The sequence below is a fragment of the Cercospora beticola genome, chromosome 1 (genome assembly GCF_033473495.1).
Source record: "Cercospora beticola chromosome 1, complete sequence".
NCBI classification, from domain to species: domain Eukaryota; kingdom Fungi; phylum Ascomycota; class Dothideomycetes; order Mycosphaerellales; family Mycosphaerellaceae; genus Cercospora; species Cercospora beticola.
In genome coordinates this window covers 4,867,041-4,885,064 of record NC_088935.1, presented here as the reverse complement: position 1 = coordinate 4,885,064, position 18,024 = coordinate 4,867,041, and the positions used below count along the sequence as shown (strand labels likewise).

The 18,024-nt window shown below is 51.8% G+C and overlaps 6 protein-coding genes across 6 annotated transcripts; 4 read left to right on the top strand and 2 right to left on the bottom strand.

Moving 5' to 3' along the window:
- Nucleotides 1–58: 58 nt before the first annotated feature.
- Nucleotides 59–1,754, top strand: RHO25_001944 (uncharacterized protein; the record flags this gene model as incomplete). The annotated part of the gene is made up of 3 exons (XM_023594540.2): nucleotides 59–179; nucleotides 238–1,366; nucleotides 1,421–1,754. The coding sequence occupies 3 exons, from the start codon at nucleotides 59–61 to the stop codon at nucleotides 1,752–1,754; spliced, it is 1,584 nt and encodes a 527-aa protein (XP_023460056.1).
- Nucleotides 1,755–2,671: 917 nt separating this feature from the next.
- RHO25_001943 (uncharacterized protein) lies at nucleotides 2,672–4,552 on the top strand (the record flags this gene model as incomplete). The annotated part of the gene is made up of 2 exons (XM_023594539.1): nucleotides 2,672–3,593; nucleotides 3,642–4,552. 2 exons carry the CDS (start codon nucleotides 2,672–2,674, stop codon nucleotides 4,550–4,552), a joined length of 1,833 nt encoding a protein of 610 aa, XP_023460057.1.
- Nucleotides 4,553–5,180: 628 nt separating this feature from the next.
- Nucleotides 5,181–7,076, top strand: RHO25_001942 (uncharacterized protein; the record flags this gene model as incomplete). The annotated part of the gene is made up of 2 exons (XM_065602151.1): nucleotides 5,181–5,988; nucleotides 6,040–7,076. The coding sequence occupies 2 exons, from the start codon at nucleotides 5,181–5,183 to the stop codon at nucleotides 7,074–7,076; spliced, it is 1,845 nt and encodes a 614-aa protein (XP_065458223.1).
- A 1,670-nt stretch (nucleotides 7,077–8,746) lies between these two features.
- RHO25_001941 (uncharacterized protein) lies at nucleotides 8,747–11,303 on the bottom strand (the record flags this gene model as incomplete). Its single annotated transcript, XM_023594538.1, has 5 exons — nucleotides 8,747–8,855; nucleotides 8,920–9,055; nucleotides 9,119–10,990; nucleotides 11,043–11,065; nucleotides 11,116–11,303. 5 exons carry the CDS (start codon nucleotides 11,301–11,303, stop codon nucleotides 8,747–8,749), a joined length of 2,328 nt encoding a protein of 775 aa, XP_023460052.1.
- A 1,342-nt stretch (nucleotides 11,304–12,645) lies between these two features.
- RHO25_001940 (uncharacterized protein) lies at nucleotides 12,646–14,535 on the top strand (the record flags this gene model as incomplete). Its single annotated transcript, XM_023594537.1, has 2 exons — nucleotides 12,646–14,116; nucleotides 14,174–14,535. The coding sequence occupies 2 exons, from the start codon at nucleotides 12,646–12,648 to the stop codon at nucleotides 14,533–14,535; spliced, it is 1,833 nt and encodes a 610-aa protein (XP_023460053.1).
- A 191-nt stretch (nucleotides 14,536–14,726) lies between these two features.
- On the bottom strand, nucleotides 14,727–16,561 carry RHO25_001939 (uncharacterized protein; the record flags this gene model as incomplete). The annotated part of the gene is made up of 2 exons (XM_023594536.2): nucleotides 14,727–14,889; nucleotides 14,964–16,561. The coding sequence occupies 2 exons, from the start codon at nucleotides 16,559–16,561 to the stop codon at nucleotides 14,727–14,729; spliced, it is 1,761 nt and encodes a 586-aa protein (XP_023460054.1).
- Nucleotides 16,562–18,024: the final 1,463 nt, after the last annotated feature.

Here is an 18,024-nt window from a genome sequence, read left to right as displayed (position 1 = left end):
GACTGACGGAGCAAACACCACCTTCCACCGCCATACACACCAAGACACCAACGACACCATGGGCGACTCTCTCGTACACCAGGAATATGGCCGCACGCGTGTGCAATGGCTCGCCTCCCTCAATACCGAATACCACCCACCAAAGCAGTTTCGACGCACCTCGATCATCTGCACCATCGGTATGGCGGTGCCCCGCGGGAAGGATGAGAACAACGAGACTGACGAGAGTGACACCAGGTCCCAAGACCAACTCCCCAGAGAAGATCAACATGCTCCGCACCGCCGGTCTGCAGGTTGTCCGCATGAACTTCTCCCACGGCAGCTACGAGTACCACCAAACCGTTATCGACAATGCCCGCAAGGCTGAGGCCACGCAAGAAGGACGTCCAGTCGCCATTGCTCTTGACACCAAGGGCCCAGAGATCCGAACAGGCAACACGCCCAACGACGAAGACATCCCCATTTCCGCCGGCTCCGAGATCAACATCACCACCGACGACAAGTATGCCACGGCATCGGACAACAAGAACATGTATGTCGATTACAAGAACATCACAAAGGTGATCGAGAAGGGTCGTACAATCTTCGTTGACGATGGTGTCCTCGCATTCGAGGTGCTCGAGGTTACCGACGACAAGAACTTGAAGTGCAGAGCCGTCAACAATGGCAAGATCAGCAGCAAGAAGGGTGTCAACCTGCCAAAGACGGATGTCGATCTTCCAGCTCTCAGCGAGAAGGACAAGGCCGATCTCAAGTTCGGTGTCAAGAACAACGTCGACATGGTCTTTGCTTCCTTCATCCGCCGTGCTGAGGACATTGCTGCCATTCGTGAGGTGCTTGGTGAGGAGGGTAAGGACATCCAGATCATCGCCAAAATCGAGAACCAGCAGGGTGTCAACAACTTCGACGAGATCCTCAAGGTCACCGACGGTGTCATGGTGGCCCGTGGTGACTTGGGTATTGAGATCCCACCTGCCCAGGTCTTCATCGCCCAGAAGATGATGATCACCAAGTGCAACATTGCTGGCAAGCCAGTTATCTGTGCTACGCAAATGTTGGAGAGCATGACCTACAACCCACGTCCGACTCGTGCCGAGGTCAGTGATGTTGGCAACGCCGTGCTCGACGGAGCCGACTGTGTCATGTTGTCTGGCGAAACTGCCAAGGGCAACTACCCTCGCGAGGCTGTCACCATGATGCACGAGACTTGCTTGCTCGCGGAGATTGCCATTCCTTACCTGAATGCATTCGACGAGTTGAAGCAGTTGGCAGCACGACCAGTGCCAACGACCGAGAACTGCGCCATGGCTGCCGTGGCTGCTTCTCTCGAGCAGAATGCGGGCGCTATTCTCGTTCTGACCACATCGTGAGTCTTCTTGTTTCCACTCCGATCTCGAACATTCGGCTAACATGATCGCAGCGGCAACACTGCCCGTCTCATCTCCAAATACCGACCAGTCTGCCCCATCATCATGGTCACACGAAACGCGCGCGCCTCTCGCTACTCCCACTTGTACCGTGGCGTCTACCCATTCCACTACGATGTGGAGAAGCCAGACTTCAAGACTACGCCATGGCAAGAGGACGTTGACGCACGTCTCAAGTGGGGCATTAACAACGCCATCAAGTTGGGTGTCCTCAACAAGGGCGATGCAGTCATTTGTGTGCAAGGCTGGAGAGGTGGAATGGGTCACACCAACACTCTTCGTGTGGTCCCAGCTCAAGAGGATTTGGGTCTTGACCAGAATGCTTAGGGTGAGTAAGTGCTCTGCCACTTGTTTTATCAGATTGTGAAGCAATGGCTGACCGTAAGCAGGAGCGAACGTCGACCCATATCTCAAGTCAGAGATGCCATCTCCTTTAGCCGGCACGCCGCTGGCCACTCCACGAAGCAAGCTCAGCGGTTTCCCATTTCCCACGATTCCTCAGGTGATTTTCCACGCTGCCCCGGCGGCTTAGAAGAACTTGATCAAGAGATGAAGACAGATGAAGAAGAGCACAAAGACACGTTTACAGCAGATGATGGGGATGACATGATTATAGAGGACACGACCGGGCATTATGGACGGAGTTCCGAACCGATTCGTGGGTACCTTGCCGCCAGTCGCTGTCGATTAGCAAATGCTTGGGAGTTGAAGGAAAATATGATACCAATGGTGTTCTCAATTCGATTGAACGGTCTCAGGCACGATTTCATTGAGAAGACATGGTGATGCTGACTTGAGTGACAGTGATGAAAAAGAGGACGCGTCGCGTGGCGGCGCGTACTTCCCAGCTTGGGTTGTGGCTGCCTTGAAGCACCTTCAAACCCGTTTGAAGGCTTGGCAGCGAGTTCAGTCCTTCAACATACCTTGTGCCTTATGCATCGCAGCACTCATCGATGAGTTTCGGCATGCTCATCATCCATTCGCTCACCACCAGCTACTGGATTAACAAGACGTTTCGCGAATGGGAGGATAGCTAAGTCGAACTGTTCATGCCAAGCCGATCTGGCTGTTGCACTGCATGTGCAACCCTGAGAGGCTGGATCTTGAATGGGTCGCTTAGGCTTGCGGCTGAAGAGGGAGTTCTTTGTATTACACTGCTGCGGCCACGTCGACTAGTCGCGATGTGGGTTAACAATTCTGCAATTTCCTCCCGTTGATTACTTTGCAGAATCTTTTGCTGCGATATGGCTAACGGCGAGACTGGGATACCGATGGAGGACCCGGTACTGGCCTCTGGCGCAAAGGAGGAGACTGGATTTGCAACTGGCATTGGAATTGAGCCTAGAGCGGACTCAGGCGGTCAGGACACGGGGTCGACGGAGCATGATCTGAAAGCCGAGAAAGAAGCTGCGAGACCTGCTGTGATGAGAAAACTTCAGCTGTCGCCTACCACGGTATTACGAAGCATTCGCTACATGCGGGCCCATATCGCTGGAATGACGGCCGATGACTATACGGGCGGTCAACTTGAGTGCCCTTTTGACGATAATGAGCTTCTGGATATAGCGAAACCCACCATGGAGTCACGTATGCGAGGGGAAAGAGAATATTTCGGCAGGCTTCGCCAGGAATGTATGAGGCTATACGGTGACATTTGGACGACCAAAATAGCCTTGCCAGAATCTGCAGCTGAAGGTTATGAGAAATGGCTCCAGGCTGGAGATCCATTTGCAGCCATCCAAGAAAATCGTTACGGCTGGTGGAAGTTCAGACAGCGCCAACATGAAGAATATCGCCCTGGGTGCAAGCTCCATCGTAGGGCTTATCCAATTGGCGAATCTCAATTGGCCGATTGCGGTGTCCTTTTATTGGACAATTTAGACTTACGTCAAATGTGCGAGGTCGGCAACATCTTTCATTTGCCTCCAGACTTTCTAGCCGATCACATCTGCCCTGGATTGTATAGCGATGACCCGTATCAGGACCCGTATCAGTCTCGGGAAGCGTCCACCAAGAGTTTCTTTGCAGCAGGCTTTAGTACCACGCTTTCGCGATCTGCAAGGAGTACAGTGTTCGATGTGCGAGGTAGACCACGAAGAACACCAAAGCTTTGCAGCGAAGAAAATGCAATTTGGCTTTCTGGCTTACTGATGGGAGATTCGTTCGGTACGTGGACGGCATCAGGTTGTCTCCTCCATCAAGCTAACTGTCTAGTTGTCATTGCGGTGAATGGCTTAAAGATCGAGACGCCTCCTGCTGGTTTTCCAAATCATCTGATCCTTCCCACGCCCGGGAATATCGACATGATGCGTGAGGTCAATGTCTTTCTCGCAGAAAAGTGGAATTTTGAAAAGTTGTGTGAGCTTTGGCAATGCTGCGAGGAATCTGGTTATGGTTTAAATGTGTTCCTATGGCAGTGGGCTGTGTGGCTGTATGAGCGTGAAATTAGGAACATTGCTCTTGACCTTCAGCGAATAGATTATGAATGCGTCACGCTTTCGACAAGTGAAGCCTTGGATCGTGTCAAAGCTGGCAGAGCACGCGTCGCCGAACTCCGGAAGCATCTCGCGCAGACAAGGCGGGCAGTCTCGGATATGTTTTTGGAAGAGGCCTACACAAATGCTAGGAAACATCAGAAGGACTTGGGCCGTGGTAGCGAGAGCGAACACGAGAGCAGTGTGCAACATGCGTTGGAAAGCGTCAGTCTGACATCCCGTCAACAAGCTGCATCTTCACCGGATAAAGAGCATGCTTGGCTCGACAAGCAAGCTGCAGATCTGATGCCGCGATTGAACGAGAACCTCCAAGTTATTATAGCTACGCTTAACGTGGAGCAATCTCAAGTTGCCTTGAAAGACGCCGAAGTCAGCAGGCGAAACGGTGAGAGATCAACGCAACTGACCCTCCTCGCGGCCATATATCTCCCTCTGACTTTGGCGACTGGCATCTTTGGAATGAACATTAAGGACGTGAACGGGGACGAGGTACGATACTGGTGGCCAATCATATTAGCCATCGTACTGATGATCCCTTCTGCTGTTGTCATTGCCTATATCTTTTGGAGAAGCAGGCAGGACAGGAGAAGGGAGAGGGAGAGGCTGGATAAGGGGGAGAAGGAGGCTTAGCTTCTTGATCAAGGGAGGCATTGGAATAGATCAAGCACCTACCTCCCAAGTCAGACCAATGTAGCTACCGTCTTCTGAGAATCTTGTTCTTGTCATTGGAGTAACTGCTTTTCGGCTTCGCGAGGAAGCCAGACTCAAGGTACAAATGTCCTGGAGGCAAGAACACTCACAAACGCCTGGACCGCGCGAAGGCACGCGCCCGACTTGAGAGGTAGGCGCCACGAGGAGTTGCTGCCTGCTGTTGAGGAGTTGCGGGCACAAATTTTTAATTTGTCTTGTTTTCCAGGTTGGTTGCTCCTGCAGCGCCGCTTTGTCACCCACATTCAACCGCGGATCTGGTAGTCGTCGGATTTTTTCGAGAGCGGCAGCGAAATAACAGCGGATATTGGATAGCTTCTGCCAACCATGCTGGTTACACAGTGGCTTGCAGCTCCCTCAGTCCTTGCATACGCGAGCATACATGCGGGTCGCCACGCTTGCAGCTGTGACCTGCGCTGGCATTTCAGCTCAAGCTGAGAGAATTCTCTGAAAGATCTTGGAGCCTCCGCTGACGATCTGGATTACGCTGGGAGTGGTCTTGGACGTGTGACATAAATTACTGATGCAACTATTCATGGCCGTAAGCAGCATGAAACTCACCACAGCAGACAGTGAAGTGCACCATGATGCTTCACCGAACGGCGGCGAAGGCCGCAATGGGGAATCTCAAGACCACTGGGCACATCAGTGGCAGCATGTTCCCACGTTCGAGCTGCAGGACAGAGATCATATTTTGGAATTTCATCAAGACGAAACCATTTCCAGCAGCGATTTGCTGAACGCAATCAAGCGAATAGTCGATCGGCGCATCGTGCGCCAGAGGGGCTTTCGCGATGCTTTCAAAGATTGCTGTCGCACATATGGTGATGTTTGGAGCACGAAGGTCACTCCACCAGGATCTCAGAATGAAAGATACGAACGATGGCTGGACGCTGGAGACTCGTCGATACCGATTCCTTCGGCTAGAGAAGACGAAGCAACTTGGCGCGAAACGCGGCCGCAGCACGATTTTCCAATGCATGCCCCCATGGCCAGAAACACAGGCACATATCATCCCTACTGCGATATCGGCACTTCTTCTGATGGTGCTCTGATGTTCGTTGACGTGAGCCTACAAGTTATATGTGAGGTTGGCGAACACCTGAATGTAAGCCCCTCTTTCTTCGCATACCATGTCTGCTCGCCACCGTGGTGGCGTTGCGATTCTTCGGCAAGGGCGCAGCGCAGCGGTTGGGGCTTGGAGAGCCAACAATGCTCCCAAGCTGATGGCATCGTGTATGAAACTTATGGATCTCGCCGGTACATTGCTTTCAATGACGTTCTTCCATCCTCGTTCGTTGAAGTTGATCCGACAACACATACCCGTGTCTCATGCTTGAACGTCAACGAAGCATTCTGTATGTTTTAGGAAGTCTGGAGCCGACGGGTATTGCTGACAAGCCTGACAGACATCGTTTTACTCAAGAATGCTGGATCCGCTCAACCTTTTGAGCCGTGGGAAGGGGCTCTAGTGCTTCCTATGCAAGGCGAGCTGTCCAAACTGTCCGACTTGCTCTACGGATACTTCTCCAATGCATGGAGCGTGCAAAGATTATCCCATCTGCTCAAACATGGAAGCTCTCTAGAGCAGAATTCGAGCTTATTCATATGGCAATTGACAGTTTGTCATTACGCGCAGACGTTGAGCTCGACACTGCGTAAAGTAGAAGGCCCCCTTGCTGGTGTAAATACAGACGAAGCGCTGGGTCGCCTCAAAGGATATCGAAATAGCGTGGCCCGCCTTCGAAGACACCTCGCGAATACGGTGGGGACGCTTGATCCCAGGCTCCTGCAGTCTGTGTACGATAAGGTCGCCACCTGCAGCGATCATCTCGACGCAAATTCTGGAGCAGAATCTCGGGTTTCCAGCAGCTACCAAAGTCCGCGTCAGCTCGTGAGTCGCACTTTGGAAGAAGAACATAACTGGTTGGAAAGGCAGGCTGCCCACGTGATGTCGTCCCTCAACGAGAATCTGCAACTCATCATCGCTGCAATAAGTCTTAAGCAATCCCGCATAGCACTCGAGGATAGCAGGACTAGTAGGCGCAATGGAGAGCTTGCAACGCTACTCACGTTGTTGGCGGCCATATACTTGCCCATGACCTTGGCTACTGGAATATTCGGAATGAACATTCAAGAAATCAACGGCGAGGCGAAAGGGCCCAATTGGCGAGCTGTAGCTGCTGTAGCTGGATTGCTCCTCGGGGCTTCTGTGCTATCGATTGCCGTGTTCTGGCTCTGGCCCAAGAGAAAGCGTAGCAGCGATCTTGGGCACGAGCCTGAAGCGCCATGGGAGCAGGCAGCGGAGGGTTTCTACGTGTTCCCCGATGATATAGAGCTTGGTACCATCGCAGAGCTTGTCGCAGCAGGGCAAAAGAGTAAATGGTGGAGGCTGCCTAAGCTTAGGCAGTTCAAGGTGAGAAGCAAGAAGAGAAAGCGTCCATGAACCGCTGTGTCCGGGAAGTGTTACTTCGTGCTTGCCTGTTCAGTTTTTGTGTGTGCAAGGGTATGGATCCAGCTTGTGTCTTTACCAGCGCTTGTCAATGACGCTGTCAACACATTTTTGCTGGGACGAATGAGTGCATCTATGCGGTCGCAACAAGGAATCTTGGGGTCAGGTCCACATGTTAAGAGGAAGCGCAGCCTTTGCAAGACGTCGGATGAATGTTTCTCCGCTCCGATTCAACGTCACCACTTCTCATCAACACTTCTGACTTCCATTGAAATAACATATATTATTTGCCCAAAAAGATATGTTAGCTCGTACCATTCGCTGGAGTGCAGTTGCGTGCCGTCGTCCCTTCAAGTCACACCCTCACTGTCCCGCCAGATCAATGGCCACCATTCGTTCTTCCGCACCACATGAAGAGAGAACAGCAACTGAACCTCGGGAAAATAAAATCGAGCCTGTGATTTTGGCAAATATACGAGAAGTGAATGATAGTGTGAGGTTGTTGCGACTTAATGCTGTTGATCCGAATCATACGATAAGAGTATGGAAATCTTCAACAGTGGGAGAATGATGGGTTGATGGCTGACGGTTCATGTGTAGTTTCGACCTGGACAGTGAGTACCCCAACATCAAGACCTTTTCTGTGCAAGACCAAAACTCTCCATTTCCAAAATACGATACGAAGCATCAAGAGATTTACACCAATCCAGTCACATCATGATCACTAACCTCCCCCCTCTCCCTCCCAGATGGATCGACACCTTCATCCCCACCCTCCGCCAAGCAGGCGGTTTCACCATAACTTCCACCCCCGCCGAAGCCCGACCCTCTAGCCACTCACCCTCATACATCGAACTCGCAGTCCAAAAAAGCAAAAATCCGCCTGCTCAATGGCTTTGGCGACCTAAAGACGAAATTCTGAATACGCAACTTGCTGTGAGAGTTGGAGGGAGTTTTACTTGGCCGCCTGAGGGGCTGGATACGGAGAAGATTGAACGGTTGGTGCTTGTTGCGGGTGGGGTGGGGATAAAGTGAGTTTGTTGGTTGAGATGATGAATTTTGTTTTTTTGGTGATGGTCGTTGCTGACGTGGTGGTTAGTCCTTTGATTTCGATTTTTACACACCTTATACGCCTTCCCTCACAATTTCGGCGAAGAGAAATTCATTTTGTTTACGCAACGAAAGCTTCCACGGACCTGGATCCGCAGAAAATTCTATTTCTTCCGAGGCTTATGGATCTCGTCGCGGTCGAATCCGATCCGAAGAATATCACATTGTCTTGTTTCCTCACTGGTCTTGGTGAAGGAGATCAAGGGATCATCGAGCATGGAAGACTGCCTAATAGGACGTTCGGGAGGAGGTTTAAGGAAGAAGATCTTGTAAGGGCTGTGGATGGGCACAGACAGGAGAGTGTGTTCGGGCTCCAGCATGAGAGAAGTGGGACGGTGTGTTATGTTTGTGGGCCGCCAAAGATGACGGATGAGGTTGTGGACTTTTTGAAAGGTTTGGAGGGAATGGATGAGAGGAGGGTGTTGTGTGAGAAGTGGTGGTGATATAAATCGAAAGGGGGAAGGGAAATATGTCTGTGATCATTGCTCTGATGTGCAGATCGCGAACTGCATGTACGAAAGAGAGAACTGATCACGACGCCTCGGAATCCGGTCTCAAGATCCTCTGGGCAGGTAGACTCCGCTTGTAGGGGCGCTGTTCAAAGCCAAGAAGGCGAACATGCCTCCCACAACTGGACGAGCGAGGAAGTTGATGCCAGGATAGCTAGGAAGAAGCAATGTCAGCAAGCCTTCCAGACATTCTCTGGTCACATCGTCGACCAACTTACTCGCCACTAATAGTATCATAAAGATCTCCGAAACCGTGGTTCGTTGGCGTTTGGTCTAGCCATTTGGCAATGACCGATGTGAACTGCGACTTGGTATCTGAGGCAGCAATGGCAGCACAGAAGATTTCCCAGTCATCTGTTGGTTATCACATCAGTATTCTCAACCCCACAAACCGCAAGGCTGTCTCAGTCAACTCACTCTTGGTATAAGTATGCCTCGTATCCAGCGGCACTCCATACTTGTTAAATTTCGTCTTGTAGAATGTACTCTGCATATCATAAACGCTCTGCGGGACAAGCTGTAATCCCAGTTCGCGATCGGCGTAGAGATTGTACAACAGACTGTAAGAGCTGTTATTGCCATAGTTGAAAGTGGTATGTGGTGGGTTGGCATTCGAGTTTATGCCCAGCTTCTGCCACTTGGCTATGTAGTCATGAGCGATGCGAGTGTAATTCTTGCCGTCCGCGACGTTGCCAGTTCTGTTGGCGATCTGTGCCATTGCTTCGATACCGATTATGCCCTTGATCGCGAGATTAGTCTGGTTTGCTGCTGGGCCTGCGAAGTCGTCTGTGGAGATTTGATTTGCTGGGATTAGAGCTTCGTCGATGAGATAGCCTGTCCATTGCTTGAGGATCTGGTAATGCTGGCTCAGATATGCATTGTCATTTGCTCGCTGAGCATAAGCGAGTGCCATGATGACCATGTTTCCGCACTCTTCGAGCGGTTGGTCTTCGGCGTTACCATCACTGTGACCTGTCGCATTGGGGAAATTGCTGCCAATGTCGTGGATAGAGTACTTCTTCGGCCAGTTGCCGGCTTCTTGATTGATGAAGAGTGGATCGAGCAGCCATTTGAGAAGTGTAGCATTTGCATAGATTGCAATAGGATGGAAGGGGAAGATCACGTCGACCGTGTTGGTGTTGCCATCAGAGCTGATCTCCTTCATGAAGAGCAATGGCTTCTCTGGAGTATTTGCAAATTCGTTGGCAGCGAACGCCTGTCTGACAGCGAGGGATGTGATTTTTGCGTAATCGGCTCCTCCTGCCGCGACTGAATCACTTTGAACTTTAGAATCAAAGCTGGACGACAACGCTTTCGCGTTGCTGTAGTCATCGTAAAACCATTTCATGGCGGCCAGCTCTGTCGGGAAGTAATTGGTCACCATGCACGGTAGCTTCTGAACGCCATTCTTAGTGCCTTGGAATTGAACACAGTTCTGCTGATGGAGACTGATCTGCCACAATGTGCTTTGAATAGTGGAGCCTAGCTGACCAACATTGACAGCGAAGCCAAAGACTGGATAGGCGTTGTTGATCGCTCTGAATCTCGTATCTCTGGTATTCGCAAGATTGCCGGATCTCATAAAATTCCCTCGAACTGTAGTGTCTTGGCCGGACTGGAATGTGAGCTTCGTAGTATTGGCAGTAGCGAAGTACCAGTGGCCCCATTCGGCCTGCTCGTTGATCGAACTGAATTCCAGTTGCTGCTGTCTGTAGACTCTGTGATATGAGACGCCTCCAGACGCCGCGCCGACCGATTGAACAGCCACAGGCGAGAAAGTCGCATTTGGCTGATTCCGTGCTGGATTTGGTCGGGAGCCCAGGCCGTCTGCGGCGATTGGCACAAAAGTTGGAACGACGTTCTCAACCTTGAAGGCAGTCTGTGTCCCGAACGTAGTTGCTGGCTGGCTTGTAGACGCCGCGGATGACGCAGCCGCGAACACTTTGGGCTGCGGATCATCGTTGACATTACCATATGCCCACTGTGCCGTGGCTCCGCGGTCACCGGATACCCATTCCGCTGAGATGTCAGAATACAGTTGCACGCTGTGCGTTCTGCCGTCCGTGCTCTTGACATCCACATTCATGTAGGTCTGCGGCAGCGATGATCGAAGCAGGTCATCTGGGGTGACATTTGAAAGGAAGGTTACAACCATCTGCACAGGTCCGGCCTGCATGGTAAAGATGGATTTCGTTGACGTGTAAGAGAAAGCAGTCTGGTTGACAAAAGCCCGGGCGCCATCCGGATTGCCCATCCAGGTGTATGTAGAATTATCGACTCGGATCATTCCTTGGATCGTTAGTACTGTGATGAAAGCTATTCTGGTTGGTATTGCACTTACCGCACCAACCTGTGATGGCGCCGCTTGAAACTTGTCAGCGAGATATCAAATACATGATTCGTTCACTACAAACTTCCAAAATGTCGGCCATTGTCCTGGTAAGTAGCCGCCATTGCCACCATCGCTACCTGCTTGCTGCCATGTGGACATGTAAGGAGATTTAACCGCCAAAGGAATAGCAGGCGGACGAAGTGGAGAAAAGGTCGACTGGGCAGTAGCCAAGGAGGCCAGGCCAGCGAGAGTGAAGAAGGAAAAGTGCATATTGAGGTGAATGAGCAGACAAGAGCCGCGCGCTCTTTGGCAGACATGGCAGTACGGTTGTTCTTATAGTCCACGGACAAGCCCGCATGACCGACCATGGTAGATGAGATGGGCGATATAACGCAGTCCGCATCCAGCGCGTTTACGGTGTGATCTCCAAGCTCCGGTGCATCTGATGTCCTTCGATGTGCCGGCAGGTCTATTCTTCGAGTTTATGCAGTAGAAAGGGAGGCGCCGGACGCTGATCCTGGAGAGGAAGGCCGTTGACCTGCCGAAACGGGCGCAGAGTTCGCATCACAAAGCGTGTGCTTGCTGCATGTGACATGGTGAAGATGTCGATCTTCTGCAGAGGTTACGAGCGTTGACTGGGGAAGAGCGAAGAGTGGGTGGTCCACACGATGGTCTTCATTTCGCGACCCCGCTGGTGTGCAGATGGAGTGTGGTGAAGATGGGCCACGAGCTCAAATCGGCGCGCCGTTGTGTCCCAAGGCCACAGCGTACCATCGAAGCGCCAGACTCGCACCCGTTCATGAGGCACATGGAGCAATGCTTGTGATGCTTGCCAACTCTTGTTCGCAGAGCTTGAGTGATGGAGGTGGGCGGCAGGATTGCTCGCGCCTCGGCTCACCACTGCCGCCTGACACGCTGCTCTTCGTATGCGGTCCGTATGTGACGATCATGCGCAGGCCCGGGACTCTTCTAGTGAATGCAACATCAACTTGCGTTAATCATCGGAGTCGACGGACTCGCACTCACTCTGCCCATCTCCATTCAACAGCGATCCACGAGCTCACGATATCAAGTCGCTATCAATGCCATTTGCATACTGTCCCTCGCTCGCCTATCCTCCGTACGCACGACGACACCCGCAGAAGACTATGTGCGCTGTCACCTCATGTCCAGACACAGCACTGCACTTGCGGAACACGAGACGATGCAGGACGCGGTCGACACGGGTGGAGCAAGACTATGAATGGGCATTGTTGGATAGGACTGTACTTGTGCAATAGGCCGTCATCACAAGTTGAGCACTGGCAAATATATACAGCATGAGATGCCATGCGTAGACCGTACCGGGACATGCTCCTCATCGTGGACCATAGACCGCGCAATGATGAGGAGGTGCGTTGTTCAGGCGAACGGCATGTTTGCGCGTACCGATGACAATTGCTCAAAGGTGAGAAGTTGTTGGCTGCGAACGGTAAGCTGCAGGCTTGCATTCCACAATGAGATTGCGGAATTCCTTTGTTTACATCACTCATGCTCGCGTCCCCTCCTGCACACTTCCTCTCCTAGTCTTCTAGCCCAGATAGAATCCAACAACACGCCACAAGAGGCAAGAATGGCGCCAAAGAAGGCGTCGCCGAAGAAAAGCGACGCGCCGAAGAAGGGCAGGAAACCATCAACCAAAACCAGAGATGCAGCTCTCGCCGAGCAAGCAGCAACCACGGCGCCGGCAAAGCGTACGACAAGGCAGTCTCCAGAAAAGACTTCTCCTGCAAAGCCGGCGCGCAAAGCTGCTTCACCCACCAAAATCACTAAGAAGGCATCTCCTGTGAAGCCAGCTGCAAAGCCTGCTACGAAGTCGAAGGCCCCTGCCACGAAGACTCAAACCAAGGACACTCAATTCCGTGGCCCAGCAAGCGAGAGTGATAGAGGATACAAGACCAACGAGTCCACTGCAGACATTATCAAAGCTATCGACGGACGCACTCTTACATCCCTTGACAAAAGGCTCGTTGAAGCCATTGACGCATTCGAGGCCAACAAGCGCGGCTACAAAACTCTGAGCAATGAAGTTGCACGTTATGTGGCAACTCAGATAGAGACTCGTCCTGATGATCAGCCATCCACTCAGAAGATACATTTTCAGATCTACTGGCGCTTTCGAAAGCTCTTCGAACAGAAGACTGGGCCATGGCCGGTGGTCGAGCACGATTCCACTGCTAGTGGAGATGAGTCAGATGAAGATGAAGAGGTGATAGAGAGCGTCGAGAAACCTACGCGCGGAGGTCGCAAGTCGAAAGCGCCGGCAGCAACCGCGCCCAGCACGTCCAAGAAGCAGAGCAAGGCACGTAGCAGTCGTCCCGATGGTGGTTCTGGTGATCGCAAGGAGGAAAAGCTGCTTAAAGACGTTGAAGATGCTGTATATGCTGCAGCCCTAGAGCACCAGGACGATGAGAGTGATGATGAACAAGCCACTCGAGCTACGAGACAGAAGATTGAGGCAGCGCAAGCAAGAGGAGTTGAGCGAGCCAGACATGAAGCTGCAATGCGAGCCGAGAACGCTTTGCATCGTTACGCTCACAGCCGCGGCCAAGTGAGGAACATCCCTGAGGTTGACGAAACAGGCGTTGTCAGATCGCCGCAGAGAGGTTCCGCAAGAGCCCGTGCTCTGCCACCAGCACCTCCCGCGAAGACTCCGGAGCTACCAAGTCCATCCAAGGCAGCCGACCCACGCAAAGCTGAACAAGACAGAAAAGCGCGAGAAGCAAAGCGCAAGGCAGATGTTCAGGAGCGCAAAGCGGTCAGAGACGGCAAGAAGGCTTTCCCTCCCAACAAAACCTCGTGGACACCGTACTGCAGCGAGCGCGGCAAGATCGTCTCCTCGACCAACCCACCTTTGATCAATATCGTGATTGATCAGGATGCCCATGGCAATGATATCGTACAAGAACGCGTCAATCCGTTCTTCGAGACCCTTCCAGGACCTGAAGTTTGGCATCGTAATATGCCACCGTATTTCAGCTTTGGAGAGACGAAGTATATGGAGCAGGTCATTAGCGATCAGATTAACAGAGATTTGAACAGAAGTGAGTACTCTCACATGAGCTTAGCAGATGATGTTTATATACTGACCATGATTCCAGAACACTCCGAACCTCCAAAATCCCCCACCAAGCCCACCACGGAAAGTGTAGGCTTATTCTCCACCATTCGAAAAAGTATCACTTCGCTGATCAGTCCCTCCAAACAGGCTAACGTGGTAGAAGAAGAAATGGACGTAGACGATGAGGAGCCTATGCGACCTCTCACAAAGAGAAAAGATCAGTGGGAATTGCCTGAATTGAGCGCTAAGGAGAAGGATGATTTGATGAGGGAGGCAAGGAAGAATTATCAGTCTTTCGTTCAGCCTACGTCGCCGACTAGGAAACGGTCGTCGACGTCGATGCAGGCGTCGCCACGGGCTGCTGCTTCGACTTGGGGTACTAGCAAGCGACCTCGACGATGAATGATGGGGCGGGTGATTCGAAATAATGGCCGAGGTTGCTGGTTATGATGGACGTGAACACAACAATACTTATTTCGTAATTCATTTTCATAGCAATAAACTTCTTCGTTATTCAAAATTCATCATGCAGACTTTGAAGTTAGTATCTCGTCTATCCTCTATCTCTATCATTCAGGAAGCCTGTCACCATATCACCCCTTCTTCAAAATCTCACTCGCAAGTGTACTCTTCGCCCTAATCTGCGGACCAAAAAGCAACAAAACCCAAGGCACAGTCGTCAACAAAAATCCAATCCCACCAAGAAACCCCCCCGCGCCTTGAAATGTCATTGTGTTGAACATTTGATCGGAAAATCTGAAAATCACGTTAGCCCCAACATCTCACCACAACTTTTGCACTGAAGGACAAAGAAGGGAGGGTGAACTCACAAGGGAAACGCCCCCGCCAACATATTCCGACAAAAACTCTGCGCCGCAAGCGCCGAACTCGCATACCGATGATACGAATCCGCCAAATAATTAAACACAGCCAAATAAATCGAGAAAATCCCCATCGTGGCAATTCCTAATCCGATCGCAGGGACGACCCAATGAATGGAAGAATATGCTCCCGTGATACAGAACCAAATACATCCAATCGGCAATAAAGCGCTTTCAATGCAGGCGAAATATAATCTCCCTTCTGGCGTCTCCAACATCCTCTTCTGCTTTTCAGACAGGAATGGTCGAATCCAGTCTTCTTGGTAAATTGAAAGGATGGTGAAGAGGATTGTGGAGATTATGATTGCGGAGAAGATGGAGCCGGTGGATTGTAGGGAGAAGGAGTAGGTGGTGCGGTAGATGAGCGGGACGGCGGTGAAGGCCATGTAGAGGACTGCCCAGGAGAAGGAAATCCAGAGGCTGAAGAAGAAGACTACGGGTTCGGTGAAGAGCATGTGGAAGGGCCTGTGGAGGGAGATTTTTATCATGGTGAGGAGCGTGGTGCGTTCTTCGTCGGAGAGGACTTTGTAGCGGATGCGTTGCGCTTTTTGATTTATTGGGCTCGTGGGCTTTTCGGTTGCACCGGTTGAGCTGCTGGCTGTCGAGGAGGGAACGATCATGCCGTAGTAGCCTGCTTGTTCCAGTGCGTCGTAGTATTTGTTGAGCTTTTTCGCTTTTCTCGATAGTAAGACGGAACCTCGCGTTTCTTTGAAGAAGAATACGACGAAACCGATTAGAACTCCATCGATAATTATTTGTAAGTAGAAGATCCATCTCCAGGTCGTATGTTGCGCGACAAATCCGCAAACCAGAGGTCCCAGACCAGAGCCCGCAATCGCCGCTGCCGTGAAGAGCGTCATAGCAGTATTCCGGTCTTTAGCGTGGTAGATATCACTCACCACTCCTCCGACCATAGTGCTGAATGTACTGGACATCGCTCCGGAGAGGAATCGATTGATAACCATGCCCGCAAAAGTTGGCGTCACACCGCAGACGATCTGGAACACAACCCAAAGCACGCCCGTGATGACAAAGACGGGTCTTCGGCCGTTGATCTCGCTGAATGGTGCGAGAAACATGGGAGCGACGCCAAAACCTGCTGTAAATGTTGTGACGCCTACGAGGGCTGCCACACGGGAAATGTTCCATTCTGAAGTCATTTGATCGATTCCCGAAGTGTATGCGCCTGCATTGAAGGCAGTGAAGAGAGTGATGATGCAAGACAGCCATGTCATTACTCGTTTCCGGAAGGGAGACCAGGTGAAAGGCGACTCATAGTCTTTGAGATTAGGAGGATCGGGAGGCGGTTTTCCATTGTCCTTGGTGCTCTGCGGTTGTGATATGTACACAGGCTGTGGGAGTTCGGTATCGAATTCGAGATAGAGCCATTGGATTTCCTGCTGCTCCGGACTGGTATTGATGATTTCCGGACCCATACTGCTGCTCGAGTCTTTCTGACTTGGCTTCCTGGTCGGCGATTCTTCATGACTTTTGCGAAATTCTTCCAGTCCGTTCACGCGATCTGTACTCAGATTGGTAGCTGCCATGATGGCCACTGCTTCTCGTGCAGCCGCACGCGCGCATGTGAGAGGACGAAGAACAGAAGTAAAGCTGTCAAGGGAAAAGATGAGTCGTAATAATCGGCGTTCGAGACGAGCACTGAGGGTGAGCTAAGATTGTCGATCACATCAAGCCGCTTATAAAACGCCATGTGGCCGACGCAGCGAGCCGAGTTCCGTTGCATACCAAGCGCGCGAATGTTTACGCCTTGCGACATTGGAGCTTACCTATGGATAAGTTCGGTTTGGCGCAGCTACATCTGCTTGAGAAGTCGTTGGTAGCATACTCGCCGATGCTGGAGCCCTCCGGTCGTCCATCAGAGCAGCAGACATTTTCGTGATCTGCGTCAGAGGCAAAAATCAAGCATCGCTTCTCCACACGACATCGCTGCGGTCGTCGGTCCAAGAGGATGGGGAACTCCACAATAGACGTTGTGATTGGAGAGAAGTGTCCAATGGCCGGCCGAGTTTCGGAGGCACAGCAGAGCGGATCCGATGGCTCGCAGTCGGCACTGGAGCTGGAGGCATAGAAACACATTGGAGTAACTCCAACATTTGGGGCGATTCAAGGTGGTAGCACATGAGTTTGTCAGCATCTTTGATCATCTGACTGCTTTGCTGATGAGCATACGCCCTTCCAAGTACAGCGCGACCGCTCTGGGATGACTCGCAATAAGCCACGTCTTCAGCTTGCCGTATACGCACGTCCAAAGCATCCAGAAAGCCCGCATTATGCTCTGTTCGTCGCTCCTAAACATGACACGGTGCCGGTCGTCAAACACCACGTGAAGAATACATGGCAGGTTGATGACTCGGGCCATGCGAGCTGTCCTTGGAGATATGAGCGGACTGTGATTGCGAGCCTCGAGAACGAACCTCGCCTTCTGGCTCGGGTGGTTGTCGCCAAGGTGCTGCAATCCGCAGAGGAGATACAGCAGATCTTTGACAGCATACCTATCTACACAGAAGATGAGGGCATTGTAGCTGCGGAAGGGGCTGCATCGTTCAGCTGCAAATCATGGGTCAAAGATGCATGGGAGGCATTGCGAAGAAGAAACGCGATCTCCAGCAAATTTGACGATTGGGACGTCGTGGAGAGAGAAGCTCGTGGGTATGTCGAAACGAAGCGGCAGCAAGGGAGATGGGATACTTCTTGGAAGGGAGCAGCGGGAGTGCCGTTGATGGACTTGCTCGAAGGGCAGGAGCGTGTGGCGTGAGCGGCTGCTGAATCATCCAGTGTGGCGCACGCTCACATCGCTTGCAGTGGCATTATTGTCTGCACAACTGAGCACTCCTGCAAGGTCCGCCAGTGCGATTACACGACGGATCAGCCTCCTCGCAGGTGACAGAAGCATGCAGAAAGACCAAGACAAAGGTCGCGACCCCGCCAAGTGGCACATGTGCCTTGGAACGCCGCTTTGGGCCTAGAGATGGAGGGGCAGCCGCGTCCG